The sequence below is a fragment of the Poecilia mexicana genome, unplaced genomic scaffold, assembly GCF_051168715.1.
Source record: "Poecilia mexicana isolate PSO_F unplaced genomic scaffold, ASM5116871v1 scaffold_10, whole genome shotgun sequence".
In the NCBI taxonomy this organism is placed as follows: Eukaryota; Metazoa; Chordata; class Actinopteri; order Cyprinodontiformes; family Poeciliidae; genus Poecilia; species Poecilia mexicana.
The window spans coordinates 14,245,163-14,266,566 of record NW_028263379.1 but is presented as its reverse complement, the minus strand read 5'-3'; the positions used below and the strand labels follow the sequence as shown (position 1 = coordinate 14,266,566).

General features: G+C 37.0%; 1 protein-coding gene across 2 annotated transcripts; it reads left to right on the top strand.

Annotated features, from left to right (window-relative positions):
• Positions 1-640: 640 nt before the first annotated feature.
• On the top strand, positions 641-20,996 carry LOC106918473 (solute carrier family 4 member 11-like). 2 transcript variants are annotated; one of them, XM_014988292.2, is made up of 20 exons: positions 642-2,012; positions 7,112-7,162; positions 7,957-8,052; positions 8,242-8,285; positions 9,114-9,333; positions 9,429-9,510; positions 9,653-9,776; positions 10,233-10,442; positions 12,408-12,492; positions 12,590-12,715; positions 12,797-12,910; positions 13,187-13,319; positions 13,594-13,667; positions 13,943-14,225; positions 16,065-16,171; positions 16,421-16,586; positions 16,764-16,937; positions 17,442-17,637; positions 19,181-19,350; positions 19,771-20,996. In XM_014988292.2, exons 1-20 carry the CDS (start codon positions 1,976-1,978, stop codon positions 19,835-19,837), a joined length of 2,559 nt encoding a protein of 852 aa, XP_014843778.2. In that variant the 5' UTR covers positions 642-1,975; the 3' UTR covers positions 19,838-20,996. The 2 variants fall into 2 exon arrangements, with proteins under 2 accessions (XP_087865572.1, XP_014843778.2); XM_088009446.1 differs by having other exon boundaries at positions 641-2,012; positions 12,590-12,910.
• Positions 20,997-21,404: the final 408 nt, after the last annotated feature.

The following is a 21,404-nucleotide window of genomic DNA, read 5'->3' as shown; positions in this document are numbered from 1 at the left end:
AGTACTATTACTTTTCCTTTCCAACTTTGTCTCTTTCACAATTTTTGTGCTTTTTAGATTTCATTTTTATTTCATTTATCAATTTTTATCAAGAGTGTTTTCAGAGAATATATATGTATATTTAATCGCATCCTTTTTAAGCCACTTTGGCACTACATTAAATGCTAACCTAAATTGCATTGTGTTGCTAACTCTATAATGCAGTAACAGTTGCTATCGACTGATGGGGCTAGTGATCTGAATGCAGCATGGAGCCAACACAGAAATCAGAATAAATAACATTTGTCATTTTTAGAATCTCAAACATCGATGTTCATTTAGTAAAGACCTTCAGAGAAGAGAACCGCTGTATTTGCACTGACTACACACAAACGGCCTCGAGGTTACCTCTGCATTTAGGGATGTCAGAAAGAAAGGGGTTTCATACATATGTATTTCTCACTTTTCATGTTTTTATTTTTTTTAAAACATAAAGAAAAAAAACAAAAAAACAACAAAAAAAACATGTATAGTTTTCATTTTCTTTCAAAATTCTACATTCCATCCTCAAAAAATACACAAACATTTCTGGTTGCAATCTAACAAAATGTGAAAAAAGTTCAAGGGCGGCGAATGCTTTGGCAAGACTGTGTAAGACGTAGATAAAGCCATGGCTTCATATTATTGGTCAGTTTGAGATCAGAACATTCGTGAGAAACACTTCATGCTTCTACACTGTTTTCAGAGTTGACAAATGAGTTATATCTACTGCTTCCAAGTATGCCAGTGTGTCAAAAGGCTTGAGTGAGCAACTTTATGTTTTTCAGTAACATTTTTTCTGCAGCAACCACTGAAGGTCATTCTTAATGAACATGTACCCAAACAAGAGATAAGTCTTGATCTGCTGTTCTCACATCAACAGGAAAACTCAGAGTGATGGAGTCATGCAGTGTGTTAATCAAACTACACTCGTTTGTGTATTTCCGTAAGCGTGAAAGTCCTTGTTGCTGTTATGGACAATGTTTATTTGATGTAGCTTTTTGTGTCTGTGCACATTGCTTTCAGAAAACTGTGATTGACCATATTAAGTTGAGGAGTTGCAGTGTTTCTCTGTACTGTTTTAGATAAAGAAACTGTCCTTCTAAGCATAATATTAGGAGCTTCATTATCTGTTTGTGTGTGTGTTAATCTGACTGCTGATTGTTCTACATCTAAGATTGTGGCTCACTGGTGTGAACTGTTGTGGTGGTATGAGATGTTGCTATATAAAAAAAAAAATAAATAAAATTGACTAAATAATGTAGATGTATACCAAGATTGATTTTCTTTTGAATCAGGTGGGCTGGCAAACATTGCTCAAACCATGTTTGTTTACTTATCACTTTTCCGGCAACAGTTAACAGCTTGACAAACCTACTGATGTTTATTGAATTTACTATCGGTTTTGAATGTGGGTTAAATGTCCAGGTGCATGGACATTCTGTCAGCAGCAGCAAGGCCTCCCTCCCAAAAATTTGCTCATCATGCTAGTAACGTCAGCAATTTGCAACATTTTGTTAAAAATGTAGTACGTTATGTTATTGGTGTACTACCCCCGATACTAGCACTCATCTAATGTTTTAATCATAAAAGGAGGCTCCTAATTTGGCATCTGAACTGTTACAAAAAAAGAGATTAAAAAAAAAAAAAATTCTGTCAGTCTTTAGAAATATGTTATTGAAATGCCGAGTATGAAAGGGAGAGAGAAAAAAAAAAAAACACTACTCATTCTCAATCTTTTTTTCTCTGCCCTCCCCTCCCATGCGATCCTGGAGGAGGTGCAGGGAGGTGACTTTACCTCAGCGTCCAAGCCCATGATGTGTGTGTGTGTACGTGGGTGTGTGCGTGTTTGTGTGCATGTGTGGGAAAAATATTAACAAAGAAACACTGGTGGATGAAGGGAAGAGAGATGATGGGTTGACTTTTGGAAAGCATCTTTATTGAAAGGCTGAAGAACATGAATTCCAAAAAAGTCCTCCATTTTGTTCCATCTGGTGAGTTCACAGGGGATTTAACGGGGCAAGAAGGTCTTTTCATAATGCAACCTGAGCCAGCTGTGTCAAGTGTATGAGAAAGCCTGTTTACAGAACGCAGCTTTTTGTCTGAGTGAGCTGTTAGTGTTCATTAAACAAAACTTTATGCATGGTATAAATTGTCAAAGAAATTGTAATTTCTCTTATTTACTGTTTCTTTTTTATCTTGTTCAGTCCTAATTTACAAACCCCTTTGTTACAGAGGACAAAAACAATGTTTTATTGCCAGGAGGGCATATGAGTCAATATTTACATCATAGCAATAAACGGCACTTCCATCAAGTGTTTTAAAAAAACAGGCAGGACCTAAATTTCCTTCTGTACAAATGCACTACAACAACTACAGGAAAAAAAAAGCAACTTTTAAATACTCGATTATTAGACTTTATATTTATTCTTAATAAAGCAGCACTTGAGCAAACTCTTTGTTCAGATTGTTTCACCTCTAAATGCCAGGCTGTAAATTATTTTGTCTCTCGGCTGGAACAGGACGATACGTTTCTTTGTTGTTTGTCTCCAAGAACTCTTAGTTGGAATGTGTCTGTGTTAGTCTGACCAAAGTACAAAAATAATTTATATGTCAGTCTTTCTGCTACTCCTTTAAAGTGTTAAAGTAGTAACCAGCTTAGTTTTTTTTTTTTTTTTTTTTTACTGGCCAAGGATTAGGAAGATTAACTGGCAGAAAATGTTCTAATCTAGTGAATTCCAACTCTCATTTAGACAATTTCAAGACTAACATTGATGTATGTATAATAGTTCAGTTTCGGAAAAAAATCTAGTTTTTTTACATTAAGCCTATATCAGTCCCAGGCTTTGTTACTTGATTTTATGATCAGACATAAAGGCTATTTATAAGTCACCCCTGTAATTACTGAGAAATGGCTCCTTACAACCCATCTGTCGTACAAGGATTAGTGCCACATGTCAAATTAACCCCCTTGATGTCTAGTTTGGGGGAAAAAAGGCATTCAGGTATGTTATTTAGCTGTTATACTGCATCTGATGTGTCGCTGATTAAAGTTGGTCCAGCAGTCAATTTCATGGATTCAGATAAACACACATTAGTCTCTTCTTATCAGCTTCCTTTGAGGTGTTTAAGTGGAATGAGCTGCAGTTCCTGCTTCCTGGTATTTGTTTTATAACCATAAAGCATGTGAATGTGTACATTGTGAAATTTTAAACTTTTCATGGTACATTAGAGGGACCTGAAATTTGAGTGCTGTCTTGAGTCAATTTATTTTTAAATTATGGTTGGTTTCAGTATATTTAGGTTAATTTTAAGTAGTTATTTTTAGGCCTTGTTAAGTTAACCCAAAAGTTCTTGATCAGCCTCTCTTTTGCCCAGAGACCAAACAAGCATTCTTTTCTTTGTTTTTGCTCAAGGACATTCACTTTCCAGCCTCAGATAACAGAGAGTCTGTGAATAATAAAACAATAAAGTTGGATTTTTTGCTGAAGAAAATACCCTCAATACAGACATCCAGTCATGTTCAATAGCTTAGCAGGGTTACAGAAACTCAGATCTGAAGTTAAACAAACAGGAATTGAAAGACTAGTGATTCCTTTTAGTCTGGTTCATATTTTATTAAGTCTGGTCAAATGTCCTAATTTTTATACATGATCTTGTTGATAAACAGACAACAAAAAAGCACAGAAAACACGCCTCCATTTTCACACCTTACATGGTGTGCAATATATTTCAAGATTATGACTAAGTGGGAAAACCTTTATCAGTGTGAAGGGAATTATGAAGTTTCCTTATTCTAACCAGAGGTGGTAATTGTAGCTCAACACATACCTCAGGTTGTATGGAGTCACAGTTCTGAAACAAGTAAAGGTATGATTTTTCTTATTCAGTAGAAAGCAAAACTATTAGACATTTCTGACGTTTCTTTATTCAAGGAATCTGTTATAATAGTTCTCAAAAGTAGCCTGCACAGAATTGACCAGTTTCTACAGTTAATGGATGGATTATAAAACAAGAAAATCACTTGAAATTGATCAATGCTGCTGTTTTGGAGCTTTTTAATAAGACTGTGCCAACATTTAGAAATAAAAAAAATGCTCAAAATACTTTGGACCTGTTTCGATATATAAACAATCCAGCTTGTCAGTTGTAATCAAATGCACAAAAAAGCAAACATTACTTTTTGATGAACACCTTAGTTGTGCCCATTGAGATATAAATGTGACATAAAAGTCATTAGAAATAAGACAAATTATTATTATTATTTTTATTATTATTATTATTATTATTATTATTATTGTTGTTGTTGTTGTTGTTGTTGTTATTATTATTATTATTATTACCTTTATGCACAACACTGTTGTGGCTGCATGTCTGTACTACTAAGCCTCCCATGGTATTTGACGCTTGTTGAAAGCTACAGGTTGCAAGATTCTGACTTTTGCCTTTTTGTATCCGTATCAGTGATGGTTACATTTGGCTTGACTTTGTTTCAAAGGAACAATGAAGTTCAATGTAAAGTGAATTTATCTTATCATTATAAAAAGAAATGGATAAAAAGTTGCAGTGCGGTCTGCCTTCTTTCTGCAGCTACGCTGTAGCTGAATGAGAAAGTTTAATGTAGCCAAACAGTAAACCAAGGGGTTAGGAGTCCTCTTTGTTTTGGGGTCACTTTTCAAAGTTTTGCAACAGAAGGTTGAATTTAGTTTTGCATTTGTGCAATTTTGAAACAATGCTATATTCCTTGGATGAACATGGGTCCCAAATCAAAAGGGCTGTATGGAAAATTATTGGTTCAGTGTGTGTATTGTTAGCGTCCTTAGATCTCAGTATTAACCTTGATCCATTGTATACATGGTTCAGGTGACTCTTCATGGTGTAGCAAGGTTGATATTGGCACATTTTGGGTTCCTAAGTACCAACTGAGCTTATTTAAACATCATGCCAAACATCAGTGTGTTTTGTGGAGCATGTCCATCTTTTTTAAGACAACATTTTATCCGTATTGCAGAAGAGAGAGTAGAACATGCAAAACTGTAGTAGTTACCAAAGCTCAATATAGCAGAACACATTTGGGATGTGATTATGCATATGAAACTGCATTGACTGTGTGATGCCATCTTGCCTACATAGACAAAAATATCTGAGAACTATTTATGATGCCTCAATGAATCTATGCTGTTACTTTTAAATTTTTGGCATCCGTTATGTAAACAGCCAAGAATCATGAACAGGGAAATACGAATTTAAACCTTCTGGTATCTAGAGAGGGAAGTGCTGTGAAACCTTTAATAAACAAGGTGAAAGGAGCAGAGAGCAGACTGTTTTGGTTTCCGCTTTCCACTGTGGAAAAAGTCACAGCTCAGCCTTACTGTTCTGTCCCAAGACTGCTTCATGTTTGCATTAGTGGGCAAGGTTCCCAGCAGATTCACTAGCAGAAGCTGGCAGGACAGCAGGTAAACAGAAACAATCTAATTTACTTCCTGCGCTCTCTTCTGACCAAACAACAGCAGGTAAAGGAGATAAAACTGATTTTCTAATTATAATTGTCCTGTATATTTTCTTTTAAAGCCCAAATCCCACTTGTGTCTGCACAACAATTTAAAAGACATTCTATTTCAATACCTATCACTGTTGCATCTGTCGTTGAGAGTATTAACGTTAAAGCTTTTGAGACAAGGCTTAAAAGATCTCCAAAATCCTCTGCACAGCTAAGTTAGGGTCAAACTGCTTGTTGCAAAAGGGCCATGGGTCCCCTGTTGTCTCCAGACTCCTGTGATGTGGAGAAGGCCTGGGAATGTTCTGTCTAATCAGATTTGAGATATAGCCTTGCTCCAGAGCCCCTGCAGCCAAACTCTGCCTGAGGCAAAAAAAAAAAAAAAAAACTCCATCTGCACAGCTGCAGGAGCACCTTGAAGATACACGATCGCCCATACAAACACTGCACACAGCTGGCGTCAGGTTTTTGTTGTAACCAAATGTGAAAGAATGTTGCTGTTTTCTTAGCTTCCCAAATATTTTCCTAACCCAAACCCACCACTCGCTTTTTAAGAAAATTTAAAGGTCAAGTTGTCACAGTGGGATGTAAATTATTCAGTGATCTCGGATGGTAATGGGTAATTAGTAAGCCTTTTAATGAGAATTATTACTCTGGTGTGCAAGTTAGAGAAGGGTTGATATTTTTCTGGGGCATGTGAACATGTTACTTTATCATTTTTTAAGAGAGCACCCTTATTGTTGGTGATTTTAAGATTTCAACAGAGAGACGATCATCCATCCCTACTGCAGTCAGATAAATTAAACAAATTTACTTGAAAATATTGTAATTACTCTGTATTTATGTTGCATTTTTTTCCACCAATCAAAATAACATAAGGAAAATAGAAAATGATGCCTGGAAGTCACTGGTCAGGTGCCAGCTTATGTTTTCATGCTTTGCATAGTAAACTGTAAAAAATAGATTGTTGTCCTTCAGCCCTTTTTTGTATTTTTCAGCTGAGGCTGATGGTTCAGCTACTGTTCACTGAATGATCTGAGCTCTTTATGTCTGCAGTTTCTGACTTCAACTGGTGAAATGCAGTTTGACCATCTGTGATCTATTTCATAGTTGTAGACTGAAGGATTTTACATCCTTCTATCAGTGACTTTTTATCTGAAGCCACATCTTCTTATTCTTACACTTCACCCAAAAATAGGCAATGACTAGGCTAATTGTTTTTTTTTTATTATTATTTTTTTTAGTTCAGTTTGCAGTAAAACGTCACATTGATTTATATATACTGGTCTGCTCTTAAGAATGCTTCACAGAAAATAACACCACAATTCACAGTTAAAAAAAAAAGAAGTTTACTCTGAAAATGCATTCTAACATTTTGAGACATGTCCTCATACTGCCCAACTTTTGGATGATTAACTTTTTTCATTATTCTCCTCTGCTTAGAGTTCATATGATTCTAACCTTTCCATATCTGAGGTGCGGGACGGTGACTTTCCAGACAATACAAACAACAATAAAAATCTTTAATAAAAGAGACAGCCAGCTTGAGACTGAGCCTGAAGCTTTGTAAACATGTTTATTTTTTCACTTCCACAGAGGCTCCATCCACTGGGAGGTCTAAGAATGGATATGTTTTCCAGGAGATGGGTATGTAGCTGCATCCACGCATAATGTTTACCGAGACTGCATTTCTCAGCCTTGTCCGCCCCTCTTATGAACTCTCTGTGCTCTACATTTCATCAAATATTATTTGAGGTATTTTCATGCGGGATGATACATGCGTCAATTGGTTCTTTATGCTAATATCAAACTTTCTCTTTGCTCACTGATGGCCCATTTCACATCCTGCTGAGCACAGCCGGTCCATTCTCTGTGTGCTGGAAGGTTAATTAATAGGTGAAAAACAAGGCAGGTGATCTCTGAGTTAATGATGGGTTGAAGGAATAATCATTGCACAAAGCTGTGCTTGTGAAGGGTTAATTTTCTAATTCTGAGGCGGTTTCTCTTCCTCCCATAAAACCCGCAATCAAAAACCCATATTTATCTTCTATACATGAAGGAATTTACGAGAGGCTGCTGTTGTTATATTGCAGCATGTCTGGTTTGAGGGGGATTTTTTTATTGGGTCTCTCGCTCTCTCTCCCTCTTGCTGTTTTCTTGTCAACAGATGGCAAAGTGGAGGAAGGGCAGAATAAATTCTCCCTTACTGGAGATGCTGTTAATGTGGCTAGCATCCCATTGATTCAAAAAGCAGTTTTATCTCAGTGTGATCATAACGCAGCAGCATCGGAGGCTCTCTAATGACATTTACAGCTACTTTTATGTGATTACCTCAGTTGTAAAACAAATTATTTGTGACAAAGCTGAAACTGCAGAGTGAGATGTGTTGCAAAGACTGAGACTTTGTTTTTGTGATTGAATTTTAATGTTTTAATCCGCAGAGCTGAAGGATGGAGAGAAGGACGATTCAGATCAGGACTCACCTACCATCATTACAGACAATCTTTATGAAAATGACATCCATCTCAGTGTTTCAGGTTTGTGCCTCGGGAAGACATGAAGTTTCTTTTGAAAAGTCAACATTTATGGAATTAGCAACTCAGATCAACTAAGAAACTACAGCGTAATTTTGCTTTACATGAGGCATTAAGATAAACTGGAAATTTGAGAAAAAGTTTGGATATGATGACAAAATTTAAACATTTTATTTACTTCTTTTTATACAGACGCTGGAGGTCCTGGCTATGGACTTTTAAACACGACAAGAAAAGTAAGATTTTATTTCTGTTTTTTTTTTTTGAAAAACACAAAATAACTGCAAAACATACTTTTTAAATCTAACTTTAAGATTCCAAAAACACAACAAATTGCTTTTACAAAAATAAAATAAAAATTCTGTATTGAAAAAGACCTAAGAACATCTTGTAATTCAAAAGCTTGTAGAATACCCCGTAAGCAATAATACCTCTCTGTAGTGGTTTTTGTGTTTTGCATTGTTTTGGAAGAATTTTGATCCCCTCTCATGTACAACATTGATTCAATGTGAATAATTTCTGAACTGATCCATAAACCAGGAACCTTGAATATGAAGCAGGGCATAATTTATTTTTATTACAACAGAACAGCTTGGAAAGACCAAGATCTCCTTTTTTTTTTAGTTATATAAGGTAAACAATCACAACAAAGAGCCATTAACATAATAAAGGCAGCTTGCCAGTAAACTTTTGCCATCACAAAATGATAATCCAGAAGGGTCAAATAATTAAAAACACCAAAATAGAGTCCACAAAAATATCAGCATTCAGCAGCATAAATGTGTGACTCTGTAAAACCCAGGTGGAAAATAAATTGGGGTATCTGAGAGAGATAGTGCCTGAGTTATTTTAACAAATTCAGGGTGAAGTAAAGGGATTAGTAAAAAAGGTGTTCAGCCTTCAACACTTCTGTGACATTTCTTGGAAGTACTGTAAATTATATCTCTTCTAGCACTCAGTTAAAATTAAATGACTTGAGCTCAGTTTCTCGTATAAGGCCCATAAGATGACCAGTTTCCTTTCGCAGTTCCTAATCACATATATTCTGTTCTCCTTCCTATCAGTACGTAAAGCCCATGAACTTCCAAGAGGAAGTGCGTGCCCACAGAGACCTGGACAGCTTCCTTTCTCAGGCAAGCATCCTTCTGGACGAAAAAGCTGCCACTCTGGACGAGGTTCTGAGGCGAATGATTGCTCACATGGTGGAGGACGGCCATGGCAGCTGTAATGTAGAAGAGGTGATGAACTCACTGTTCACAGATGCAGGAGGCAGAGATATTAACGGTGAGTGAAGAAGGGAAGTTTTCGCAATTATTTTCTTGCAACATAAAGATTAAAACCTTCATTGTCTTGTCTTTTCATTTATTCTGCTTCTCCAGTTCACCTTCTGATGGAGACTATTCAGGGTGTGACTGCTACTTCAACCGGTATTCATTATCAGCAGTCTTGGCTTTGCATTCTGTGAGTTAAGCCATAACAATGAAGCTTTCTTACCATGTTTATGGTCACAGAATTTCTACATTTTACCAGTTCTTTTTGGTGGTGTCAGATCATTCAGACTTGTCAGTTTTAAATGCTAAAGCGTCCCTGTTTTTTTGTATAGCTCCAATGTGAGAAACCTGCAGAGGCGTCATGTTTGTATTACCCGCCTGGAGAGGCCACAGAATTGGGGAGTCAACTGCTGCGAGGCCCGTTACGTTATCCTGATCCTCGCACCGCCTAGAACGGTAAAGGAAAAACTGAAAACCAAATACTTTGAGTATCCTTGGGAATTTTGTATGAACAAGCTTGAGCAAAAATGTTTTAATGATTCCAGGACTGATGAATTTGAACAGTTCTTTTATCATGCTGGAACTATTGTTTGAGCAGATTTAACCCCACAAGTCTTTGGTTGGCTTTACATTTGAAACTTGTTGATGACTACAACAAGTGTGGCTTAACATATAGGTTGCTAGGGGATGTTATATATTAGTGGAACTGTACGTTTGTTTTGGAACCTGTATGTATAATTTTGACCATGTGTGGATTGGAGAAAACAACAAACTTAAGATTTGAGCAGCCATTTTTGAAAAACAATTGAGGTTAAGGATGATATCTAGCAAAGCATGTGAGATTGAAAAAGTGAATGTAAATAGAACACACTGCATCTGCTAAATTCCTTTTTATGAACAACTGTTTTGCAGAAAAGCACCAAGACAGCTGTTGAACTGGGTAGGACATTTGCCACAATGTTCTCTGACATTGACTTCAGGCAAAGGCTTCTGGAGACCAAAAGTCAGGAGGAGTTCAAACAGGAGCTGGTCTCCCAGCGACACCGGCTCTCTGTAGCCAGCGAGAAGACAGTGGTAGAGGAAGTGGAAGACTCGGACCCACGAAGAGGAAAAGCACTCCAGGTGTGTAATAATAGACTCAAAGTACAGGCAGTTCTGTGTGTAATCAGTCTAGAATTTACTGATATAGGAGACCATTTATACAACAGGGTGATAAATGAATGCCAAAACGCATTAACCAAAGGAACAAAAAGATGTCTGACAGAACATCCTTATTGCATTTGCGCTAGTGTCTGCACTCTGTGCTAACTTCTCAAACTCTCCAGATGTGGAGACCACCCTTGTGTTTTCTGGCTCTATCCAGGCATATAAAGATGTGGTGCAGTAAACTAGATGAGCCAAATTATCTGAGTATCCTGTTTGTACACTCTATTAGCCAGACTGGTAGAATGAGAAGCAGCTGGGCAACAGCACAAAAGAACTGGCAACCCCTTCACTATGCTGACGGCAAAATGTCTGCAGCTCTGTGCAACGATAAACTACTTCATTATATGCAGTTTTTAAATTTGGAGGAAATGTTTGTGTTAAGAAGGGGAAGAAGAAGGAACACCCAAAGACTGAAGGGAGAGAACATACTGGTCTGGGTAGTAAAAAGGCTGCAGCTCCCAACAGGCTGTTGATGTGACTGGGCTGAAAACAGCTACACTTTGGATTGTAGCCGTCAAGCTGCCGCTAAATCTGTGATTTAATTCTAGCATTGTAAACTAGAAACCTAACAAAATAATCTGGTACATTTGTTTTTATGGTCATTTTGCACATGCTACACAAAGTTTAAACACCTTATTTAGCAAGCATGTGGAAAAATGTTATTTTATTTCCAAATACACAAATGATCATTCTGTCCTCTCTTGCTGATCAACCAGGACATTTCCTGACCTAATGTCGACATTTCATCACAGCAATGAAGGAAATCACCCACATTTTGATTGATTTAGCATTCTTTTACCCAAAGTAAAGGTGGATTTACAGTATATTTCCTTGATAATTGAATCGTAAACTGTCTCAGCTTTTTTTAAAACATTGTTGCAAACATCCTTCAAAGTCTTGGTCACACAATAAATTGTTTGCTTGATTAGGAATACTCTGAAGGCAGATGTTACGGACCTAAATCCTGTATAATGTCTTTCCTGATGACCAATATGCACACCCTGTCAACAACAAGCAGTATTGTAGCTCTCCCTCTCTTAAAAGATACATCCATGTTTCAGGTTTGGAGAAAAATTTAAAAATGTCAGCATTTGGTCTAATTTTTTCTGGTCTAATATTTTCTGGTCTAATTTTTCTGTGCTCATCAAAGTTTTATCTTGCTCTTGTGGATGTTGAAAATAAATGTGAATATGGTTTCCAAATTGTTATGAAGCTAAAACAGTACTTTTGACCAAGGAATGTTATCTGTTTTTAATTCCTAGCCAGTGAAACACAAGAAAACACTTTGTTTTGTTTTTGATTCAGGAGACATAAATTTATTCCAGGTTATATTAATGATCTTATGCACACTGGACCAGTTAATAAAATCTTTACTTCAGTGAATTGCTGCTAGTTTTACCGAGTTGGTTAAAATGTTCTGGTATTACATTTTGTCAGTATTAAATAGGGTCTTAGATGGATGTGAACATTTTCAGTCAAAAACATTTGTAAAACACTGAAAAGAAAAAAAAAACTCTTTGATTATAATCATAACCATACTGGAAACTTTGTAGAAACAAGCATATATCTGACTTGTTACAAAAGGTCTCTGTGATCTTTTTCAAGATCTCATTGTTTAAGTTTAGCTGAACAAATTATTGAATTGAGTTTGTCCAGGAAAGAGGAATAGCTAAACACAGAGGCACTGGGCCGGTTGTACTTTCCATGGGAAAGAAATGTGAAAAGTAGACAAAGATAATGGCAGCAATAGATCTGTCTGTGGTTTAACTGCAGGAAAGAAACATAGCTACACACGGACGCTCTGGGCCAGAGGTACTTTGTATAGTAAGGGAAAACAAAAGGCTTTAAATTGCTGACTATATTCTGCTTTGTGTCTCACAGTGCAGAGATTTCTTCAGAGCTGGTAAAGGTGTTTATGATGACCTTCGTCGGAGACTGCCTCTTTATCCTTCAGACTTCACAGACGGTATGGCAATGTTGTAAAGTGTTCTGCTTTTTTTTTTTTTTTTTTTTTGATAATTTTCTGTTCAAGGTTTTTACATCTTTGTTTACCCAATTAACAGGTATAACAGGGAAGGATCGCTGTTTACTGAAATATACCACCACAGCTATCTTCCTCTACATCGCCATTCTCCTGCCTGCAATCGCTTTTGGTTCTCTGAATGATGAAAGCACAAGAGGGGAAATAGGTATTGACTTTGTCTTTATTATTATCAGCACTAATTTTATGTATCACATTTCCAAATGTTGGTTGTTTTTTACATGGATAGATGTTCAGAAGACCATTGTTGGCCAAAGCATTGGAGGAGTGATCTACTCTCTGTTTGCTGGTTCCCCTCTGGTCATTCCTCTGACCACTGCACCCCTGGCCATTTTCATCAGCGGTGTGTATTGTTCGGTAATTTTTGAAAAAAAAACCTAGAAGTGGACTTAATTTTTAGTAGTTATTTTTTTATTAAATCAACAGAAAAAAAAAAAAAAAAAACATTCCAGTTAACACACACAAAGATACATAGAAAGGCTGAGGCATTGCTATGCTATTCAGAACATATAATTACATATTTTTCCAAGCAGTTTTACAGAAAAAAAACTTTTCTGAATTTGAAAGAAAAAAATATTTATGAGTTGTTGCCTGTGTGTCTTGCATGTATAATTCATAGTCATCAGGGGTATCTGTGATGACTACGACCTCGACTTTGATGCTTTCTACGCCTGCATCGGTTTATGGAACAGCTTCTTCCTTATCCTCGGGGGCTTATTCAATGTCAGCCTGATGATGAAACTCTTCAAACGGTGAATACACAACATGACTCCTTTTCTCCTCACAGACTCTGATTTGTAACACATTAAAAGAAGCATTGACCCATGGGGCCACTTACTGAAGTGAAATCAATAAGAAGAAAAAGTTTTATTTGTTATAAAGTTCTGGCTTCACCAGCATTAATCAGTGTTCTTTGTTGGTGTATCTTCTGGTAGGTTGCCTTGAATAGGTTGTTATGTCTGTGTTTTTATAAATAAAACCATAAAACATGACTTGTTATTCTTTTTTCTTGTTCTTATCTCACAGCTCAACAGAAGAGGTCATTGCGTTGTTCATCTCCATAGCTTTTGTTGGGGATGCAGTGAAAGGGACTGTCAAAAGTAAGTCTAGAAAAGATCGGGATGCGTTGACCATTCTGTGAATCTGTCCATTATAGATAATGTTGACTAGCAAACATAGTTAGTCACAAGTCTTCTGAGGTACTGAAAAATACTGATATGTGTGATTGCTCACATAAAAAGTAAAAATATGTTTATGGTCGATTGGAAAACAATTAACGAGAAACGGTCCTTAAAACAAAACTTTAAAATAATAGTCAGGTTTGTATGGCAGTTTCCCAAATATTCTCACTAACCTCTCCCACCCTTCCCCACAGTTTTTGAACACTTCTACCACGGGCCAACGTTGGCAACCACAAACAAAACTGTGGTGCTTCAGCAGATAAATGAGATTCTAGATGGGATTGAGAACCAAACAACCACCAAGCTGGAGCATAAAATTGGGACGAACATGTCACTGTTTGAACATCCGGAAGAGAAAACGTTAGTCTTCCTGCCGGAGACACTGGTGGAATGCACAAGAGAAAGGCCCATCCTCTGTCTGCTGCTTATGTTGGGGACTTTGTGGCTGGGTTACGCACTCTACCTCATCAAGAGGAGGTACGGTTCCACCACACACTGGGTCATACTATCTTATACATTGATGCCATCTCTCCTCCAACTTTGAATAATATCTATTGAAATTTCACATTTTGAAGCCTTGTTGCTCCATCTGGCTTGTACTTTGCTCAGAACAAACTTAATTTGAATAATGTTTCAGTATTGTCTTTCACTGTTGACACTTTAACGTAATACAATTTGATCACTAAATAAGTCATGTTTGCATTGATTCTTTGAACATACCAATAATTTCTAGATTGTGACACCCTATACTACTTAACAAATTCTTTATATTTAGTAAATGTTAGAATGAGGGAAAGGATTTTTTAAAAGCATTTTCTTTAAATACAAAAGTTTAATCCCTTAGTATTTGTTCAGATTGGATTTTGAACTGTATGTTCTGGGCATCCTTCACAAATTTCTTCCAAAACGGATGTTTTGGTCCATTCCTCCAGACAGAACTGATGTAACTGAGTTAGGTTTGTAGGCTACCCTCACCTTTCTGCCTCTGCCCTGAAAATGAGTGATTTTGGGCTTTGTTACTAAAATATTGACTTTAGAGGTTTTGATTTTGGAGTTATGGCTTCTTCTTTGATGAATGGCATTTCAGCTCATATCAGCATACGACTCGTATTACTGTGGATAATAACACTCTCTTACCAGGTTTGGCCAGCATTTTGGAAAGGGTTTTTGCTTTCCCTTTCTCCTCCCTGAGTGGTATCATTTATGAACATCAGAAATGCAAAAATAAATCATAAAAGACACCAGGGGGAACATCTACAACCTGTTGTGAAAGGCATTTTAAACGATGCCTGAAAGACCAAACTGCATTCTCTGGAGCAGTGTTTCTCTGCTGTCCTTCATGTTTCATATGTAACTCTTCTCCAGCACGCCTGATTCAAATAATAGCATTACCTCCTGCATGCTATCAAGTGCTGAAGAAACCTGTTAATCATATTCATTTAAGTAATGTGCATATGAAAGAAGCAAACCCTAAAACATGCAGAATAATGGGCCCTGAAGTAACTGGGTTGAGAATAGTGTTCTAGTAGTAGTGCAGATTTTGCTCTTGAATAAATATTAACGAGATAAGGTATTAATGTTAAAACTAGGCGCACCACCCCTTAAATGCCTCCTAAGTAAAGGCAATATTTCATTCGTGTTGCATCAGTTTAGGCTGGCATGAGAAGAGGATGGGGCATTACATCAGCTCTCACTTTCAGTTCAAAGCATCTCAGCGATCTCTTTTTGCTCACGTCAGGATGGTAAATAGTCAATTTTTTTACTTTAGCTTCCTTTTAAATAACGATCTAAAGCAACTTGAAGAATCATCGTAGAGTTAAATAAATTCAGGATTCACTAAAACATTAGGCCTGCAAGTTTCCTTTCCAACTCTCCATCTGGGGGAGTTTGAAGAGCATCTGTTATGCTATTACTCTGGAACCATTAAGTTATTAGCCACATTTACACATTTGTTCTATCAGCAAGAAGTCTTAGTGACAAATTACTTTGCAGTTGTACTAAAATAGATTTTTGTGACAAACATGATACGAGTAAAAAAAAGTCACATTTCATAATGCAGGTGGGAAGCAACAAGCTATTTATGGATTTTAATTAATTTTCTGTAAAATAAAACTTGATAAAGATTCACATTACTGACATGGAAATGTTATGTTCATTACTTTTGGTGCCAGCCATAACTTGACATGTTATGTTATTGTTTTCATCCTAAAAGAGTGAGTACAGCAGCAACCAGTGCGAGTACCATGCAGTCTTGTATAACAGACTGCATAAAAGTTGTAGGAAGTTGTACTATGTGATGCTTTATTCCCCATGCAGCCCGTACCTGAATGGTAAAATCAGAGAGGTGGTGTCTGACTGTGCCTTGCCTATCTCCGTGGTGATATTCTCCTTCATTGGCTCCTATCTTTTCATTGACATACAGCGTGAGTACAGAGCCGTCATATCAAAGCATTGATAGAAGATTACCCTAGAGGTTTACACACGCAACCTTGGCACATAACGCCTTTTGTGATTCAACGCTTCTGTGGCTTTTGATGTATTCAAAAGACAAGAATATTAATGTCCCCTAAACAACACCTGCATGCAAGAAAAAATCCTAATTTTATTTTCACATTTTGTCCTGACTTGTTTGTGCTGTGCGTGTGTTTGTAATATCTTTTCTCTCTTATAAGTTCCTGTATTCAGTGTCCACGATGGTCCAATCTTCAAGTACCCTGCATTTGAAAAGCTGACAGGACTGACTTCACTTGCTGCGGTTGGACTTGGTTTCCTCCTTGCACTGCTAATCTTTATCGACCAGAACATCGTCATCTCACTTACACATGTACCGGAACATAAGTAAGGCTCCAGTTTGATGTTTGAATACAGGAGCAAGACAAGAAAGTATGACAGAAATTATGTCCTATCCTTTTTCTCTGTAATAGCTTCTGAATTAGAACAGAGGTACTCCTCCTTCTGCACTTGCAAACAAGTTGGAGCTTTATGTGTGTATGTGTGTATGCACATTTTCACCAGGTTGTTAAAAGGCACGGCGTTCCACTGGGACTTAATGCTGACTGGCTTCATCAACATCCTCATGTCCTGTCTGGGGTTGCCATGGATGCACGCTGCCTTTCCTCATTCCTCCCTACACGCCCGTCAGCTTGCCAAAGTAGAACAGCACGTAGAGAACGGACATGTCTACACAACGTGAGTAAAGTTAAAACAAGGTCCCCCGAAAAATCTAAATGGTCCAAATGCTCTTCTCACTATCCAAGGAAGACATGTCACACGTCTCTTGGATGTTTAGCACACTGAAACATCCAGATATTATAAGCATTTGCAATTATATGAAAAAAAAATGAAGCAACGTTTGGACATAATTGGTTTAAAGTTTTGCTCTTGGTGAAAGCTGCAGCTCTCCATCAGCCTCATGTTTTTGTGGGGTCTAGCACTCGAGGATTGGAGTTGCCAGACCGCTGGCAAACAATACAGCATGGCACCAACCTAACCTCTATAACTGCACATGAAATTAAGCAATACAAACTCCTTCTAATCCTGAAAGTTTAAATTTCCTGCTATGTAGGACACGTCAGTCAACCACTATAGTTCACTTAATTGCTTCGCTGCTAAAAATAAACCACATTCTTATCAAGATGAGCATCAGTACTTTGATAAAAACTGGTTCTTTTTGCTCCGTTTCTGTCCGTTTAGGATTGTTAGTGTCAAAGAGACTCGTCTAACCTCACTAGCAGCGAACATCCTGATCGGCCTGTCTGCATTCATGCTACCTATCCCTCTTCAGTGGATCCCCAAACCCGTCCTCTACGGCCTCTTCCTTTACATTGCAGCCACCTCACTCGATGGAAATCAGATGGTAGATCGCATGACCTTGTTGCTAAAGGAGCAGGTGAGCAGAAAGACCATGGTATGTTTGGTTCACCCATCTAGTGATAACTAAGATGCATCTTTCTACTACTCATTTCCATCCTGCTGTGTGCTTAATTACAATGATGACAAATACTGGGATTCGAAAATAGTGCATAGAAAAGAAATGACAAAACAAAAACATGTCAATTTAGATTTTTGTTAAACTATGAAGACATCAAAGACCTTAGACAAAAATGAAGGAGGATTATATTTTCTGGTTATAATAACGATAATGTAATAAATACAGGAAACATTGTCCTAATACAATGGTGCTGTGTGTGCCAGATTACCTTGCTATAACGAAGACTTGTCTTTGTCTCTATCCATTTCATATTCGTGAAATAACAGAATTATTATAAGACAGGGTGAGCAGCAGTTTTCATATGGGTAATGTGGTTCATTGCCTAGGGCAGCACAACCTTGGTGTGATTTTTTTTTTTTTTTTAACAAATCAGCCATTTGTGCTCCAAAGTATTTTTATCCTTCTTATTTGCATCTCTCCAGTGCTCTGCACAGCATAGTCACTGTAATAAATGTTAATTAAACTGCAAATAGCTGAAGTTAGTATGTGATTTAAAGCTTTTGAATTAGGCACTGAAGAAAAGAGCTACTAAGGTCTTATTTCTGATACAGAATTGTCATGTGACTTAAAGTAAAAAAAAAAAAAAAAAAAACCTTACCTATCAAAGACGGCAGCATTTCTAATTTTTTACAGATGAAATTCAGAAAGCCTGTCTTTCACGTCATTTGTTTTTCACTAATAATGGCTTTCGCCTGAATGTCTGTCTGGATGAGCATGACAATGAGACAGGCCTCCTGAACCAATCATATTCCAGGAAATACTCTTACATGTATGGTGGGAAAAAGTGTTGTGGCGCCCCAGTGTGGTAAAAGTCTGCATCTAATCCCAGCAGCAAACAAGATGCGCCTACACCAGGGGCAACTGGAGCCCTCCAGTCCAACTGCCCTCCAACTTTTATGTGCATTTCTGCTCCAACGCTATACCATACCATACCAACTTTATTTATAAAGCACTTTAAAACAACCACAGCTGATACAAAGTGCTGTACATTAAAACACAACACAACAATAAAAACAGTTTAAAAACAAACATACAATTTAAAACTAGATCCCGCTGGAGTTGAAAGCCAAGTAAAATAGATGGGTTGTAATGAAAAGGCTGAATTATCTCCTCTGCATGTCAGCAAGTTCTGATTGAGGTGTGTTAGAGAAGGAATGCATCCAAATGTTGCAGGACAGTGGAACTTGAGGACTGGAGATGCAGAACCCTGGCCTACAGAACACCAAACTAGCCTTGTACTCTACTAAGCTGCACATGAAATTATTCATTACGAAACTTTGGGGCACAAATGAGAGAAAAAAATGTTCTCCTTTTTTAAAACTTCATCTGGTTGTCAGTGCGCATCAGTTCTAATTCCACCCCGGGGCTACTGCCATTACATTAAACTCAATCTAATTTAATACAGTATATTAACTGTATGATCCACTTCCCATCTGTCTAGACGTCTTACCCTCCGACCCACTACATACGCCGTGTGCCTCAGAGAAAAGTGCACTACTTCACAGCAGTGCAGATGATCCAGCTCATCATCTTGTGTGCGTTTGGGATGTATCCTCTGCCCTACATGAAGATGGTGTTTCCTCTGCTCATGATCCTCCTGGTCCCTATCAGGTGAGACATTCACAGCCAGCAGGGGGCAGAGTGGCTCTAAAAAGCCTAAGGTTCAGTGTCAGAAGATTCAGTTTGATCAATGCTCTGATTTTACTCCTGAAATATGACTCAGAATTACTTTGACTGTGGAGTTTACATATTTATAACATTGTTAAATATATAATATATATATAAAAGTTTATGTACACACAAGCTTATATACTCATTTTTTTTTATCTCAGACCTAATCTCTACATCTCCCAACTTGTAAAAGAAGAAATTACTCAGAAAAAAAAAAAAAAAAACTATATATATATATATATATATATATATATATATATACATAGTGACATTGTTTGTGGTTTCAATAAGTTGCCTTCATGATCATATGTTTCAAATAAGAAAAAAAACAATTTAATGTGTTGTGTTTTTTGATCTCAGGATCAGCTTGCTTCCTCGAATGATTGATGCCAAGTATCTGGACATCATGGATTCCCAGTACATGTAGGACAGCTGAGCAACATTGTGAAAAGATGGAAGACAGAAGGGAACAGACCGACAAGATTTAGTCACCAATGTACCCACGCGATTTCACCTGAAGCACCTAATAGTGACAGGGTTGCCACTTCTTTTTCATAAACCTCACTGTAACTCTAACTGCCTTCAATCTGAAGCATTTCTGCAGTTTAGTGTCACTCTCATAGGTAGAAAAAAAACACATATACACACAGATAAACATATATGTTTGTCACATTTTATATAAATACAAATGTTAGTTGTTTTATTCAGATATATTTTTAAATGAGGGTCACTTCTGTTTTAATGTTTTAATTCACATGCTGATGAGGTGACTTCACTGCAAGCAATTTGACAGAACAAACCATTTTAACACTTAAAAATGATCACCTCTCTTAAGCAGATGTTCATTTAGTTATGAAGCTTTTATTCTGATGAGTCACATGATGTATTATACGCTGTCATGGCTGTGACAAGTTGTTTTTTTATTTAAATATTGGAGGGTCGAATGAAAAAACTTTTAACCCAACTGGTTTAGCACAATTTACCACAGTAAATGTATATGTTTCAAAGAGAAATATGCACAGACTTTTTTTATTTTTTTATTTTTATTATTTTTTTGCACAATTCAAGTCAGAAAATACAAATCCATCCCACTCCAGGGCTCTTATAGTTTGGTGGAGGACTGCTGCGACTATTTTGATTTGAAAAGGACACCAATAGATGGCAGTGGAGGATCACACCTCATATATTCAAATTCCATCTTGTGCATGTGCGTGTGTGTGTATGTGTATCATCCATTGTAATACAGAGAAAAGGATATATCCATGGCAGCCTTCATCTTGTAAAAGAGATGGTGATAATGAAGTTATGACCACCCAGTTATTAAGCATGAGTGGTTTCCAAATGTCACCAGGTTTATATGATCAGACATCTAATTTGTTTCATGTGTTTGTTTTCCTGCACAGCCACTTTTCTAATCCAACACCTGCATTATTCGTCTGTTTTCATCAAAACTTTCATTAATACTGCAAAGTTGTCAGAGCAGCTGCTGTTTTCTATTCTGTCTGTACTCAGTGCTTTTCATATATATGTAGAAATGTGTGTTTGATGTGAACCTACAATAAAATTCAAAGCATTCACATTCACAAGCTGTTCACTATTAATGCCATGAAACAATAAAGTGGCTATTAAAACAATCAGAGAGAGCAGGAAGTAAGGGTTTTAATTCAAAGGATTAATTTGCTTAAAGAAAAATACCCTGTGTTGCATAAATTTTGTCATGCATCAAAAGGTAAAATGCCAAACAAATAAGAAAACCTATAAAATTCTAACATTCAAAAACTAAATAAACTATTACTGTTTGAAAATTAATTAGAATGTGATCTGAACTGAGGGAGAGAAAACTGAATTGGAAAAAAAAGGAGATCCACAATATCAAAACACAACATGTTTCAAGAAGCTGAAATGTTGTATTGAAATAAAAATGACATTTCTATTCAACAATTTGGCTTATTCTCATCAGGGAAGCAAGTCAGAAGTGTAAACAGGTTAGTTTT

Coding starts and splice junctions, on each gene's coding strand:
- LOC106918473 (XM_088009446.1), top strand. CDS start 1,976: ATGAATTCCAAAAAAGTCCTCCATTTTGTTCCATCTG. Junction 2,013..7,111: donor CCTCCATTTTGTTCCATCTG/GTGAGTTCACAG, acceptor TCACTTCCACAG/AGGCTCCATCCACTGGGAGG. Junction 12,911..13,186: donor CCTGGCCATTTTCATCAGCG/GTGTGTATTGTT, acceptor TATAATTCATAG/TCATCAGGGGTATCTGTGAT.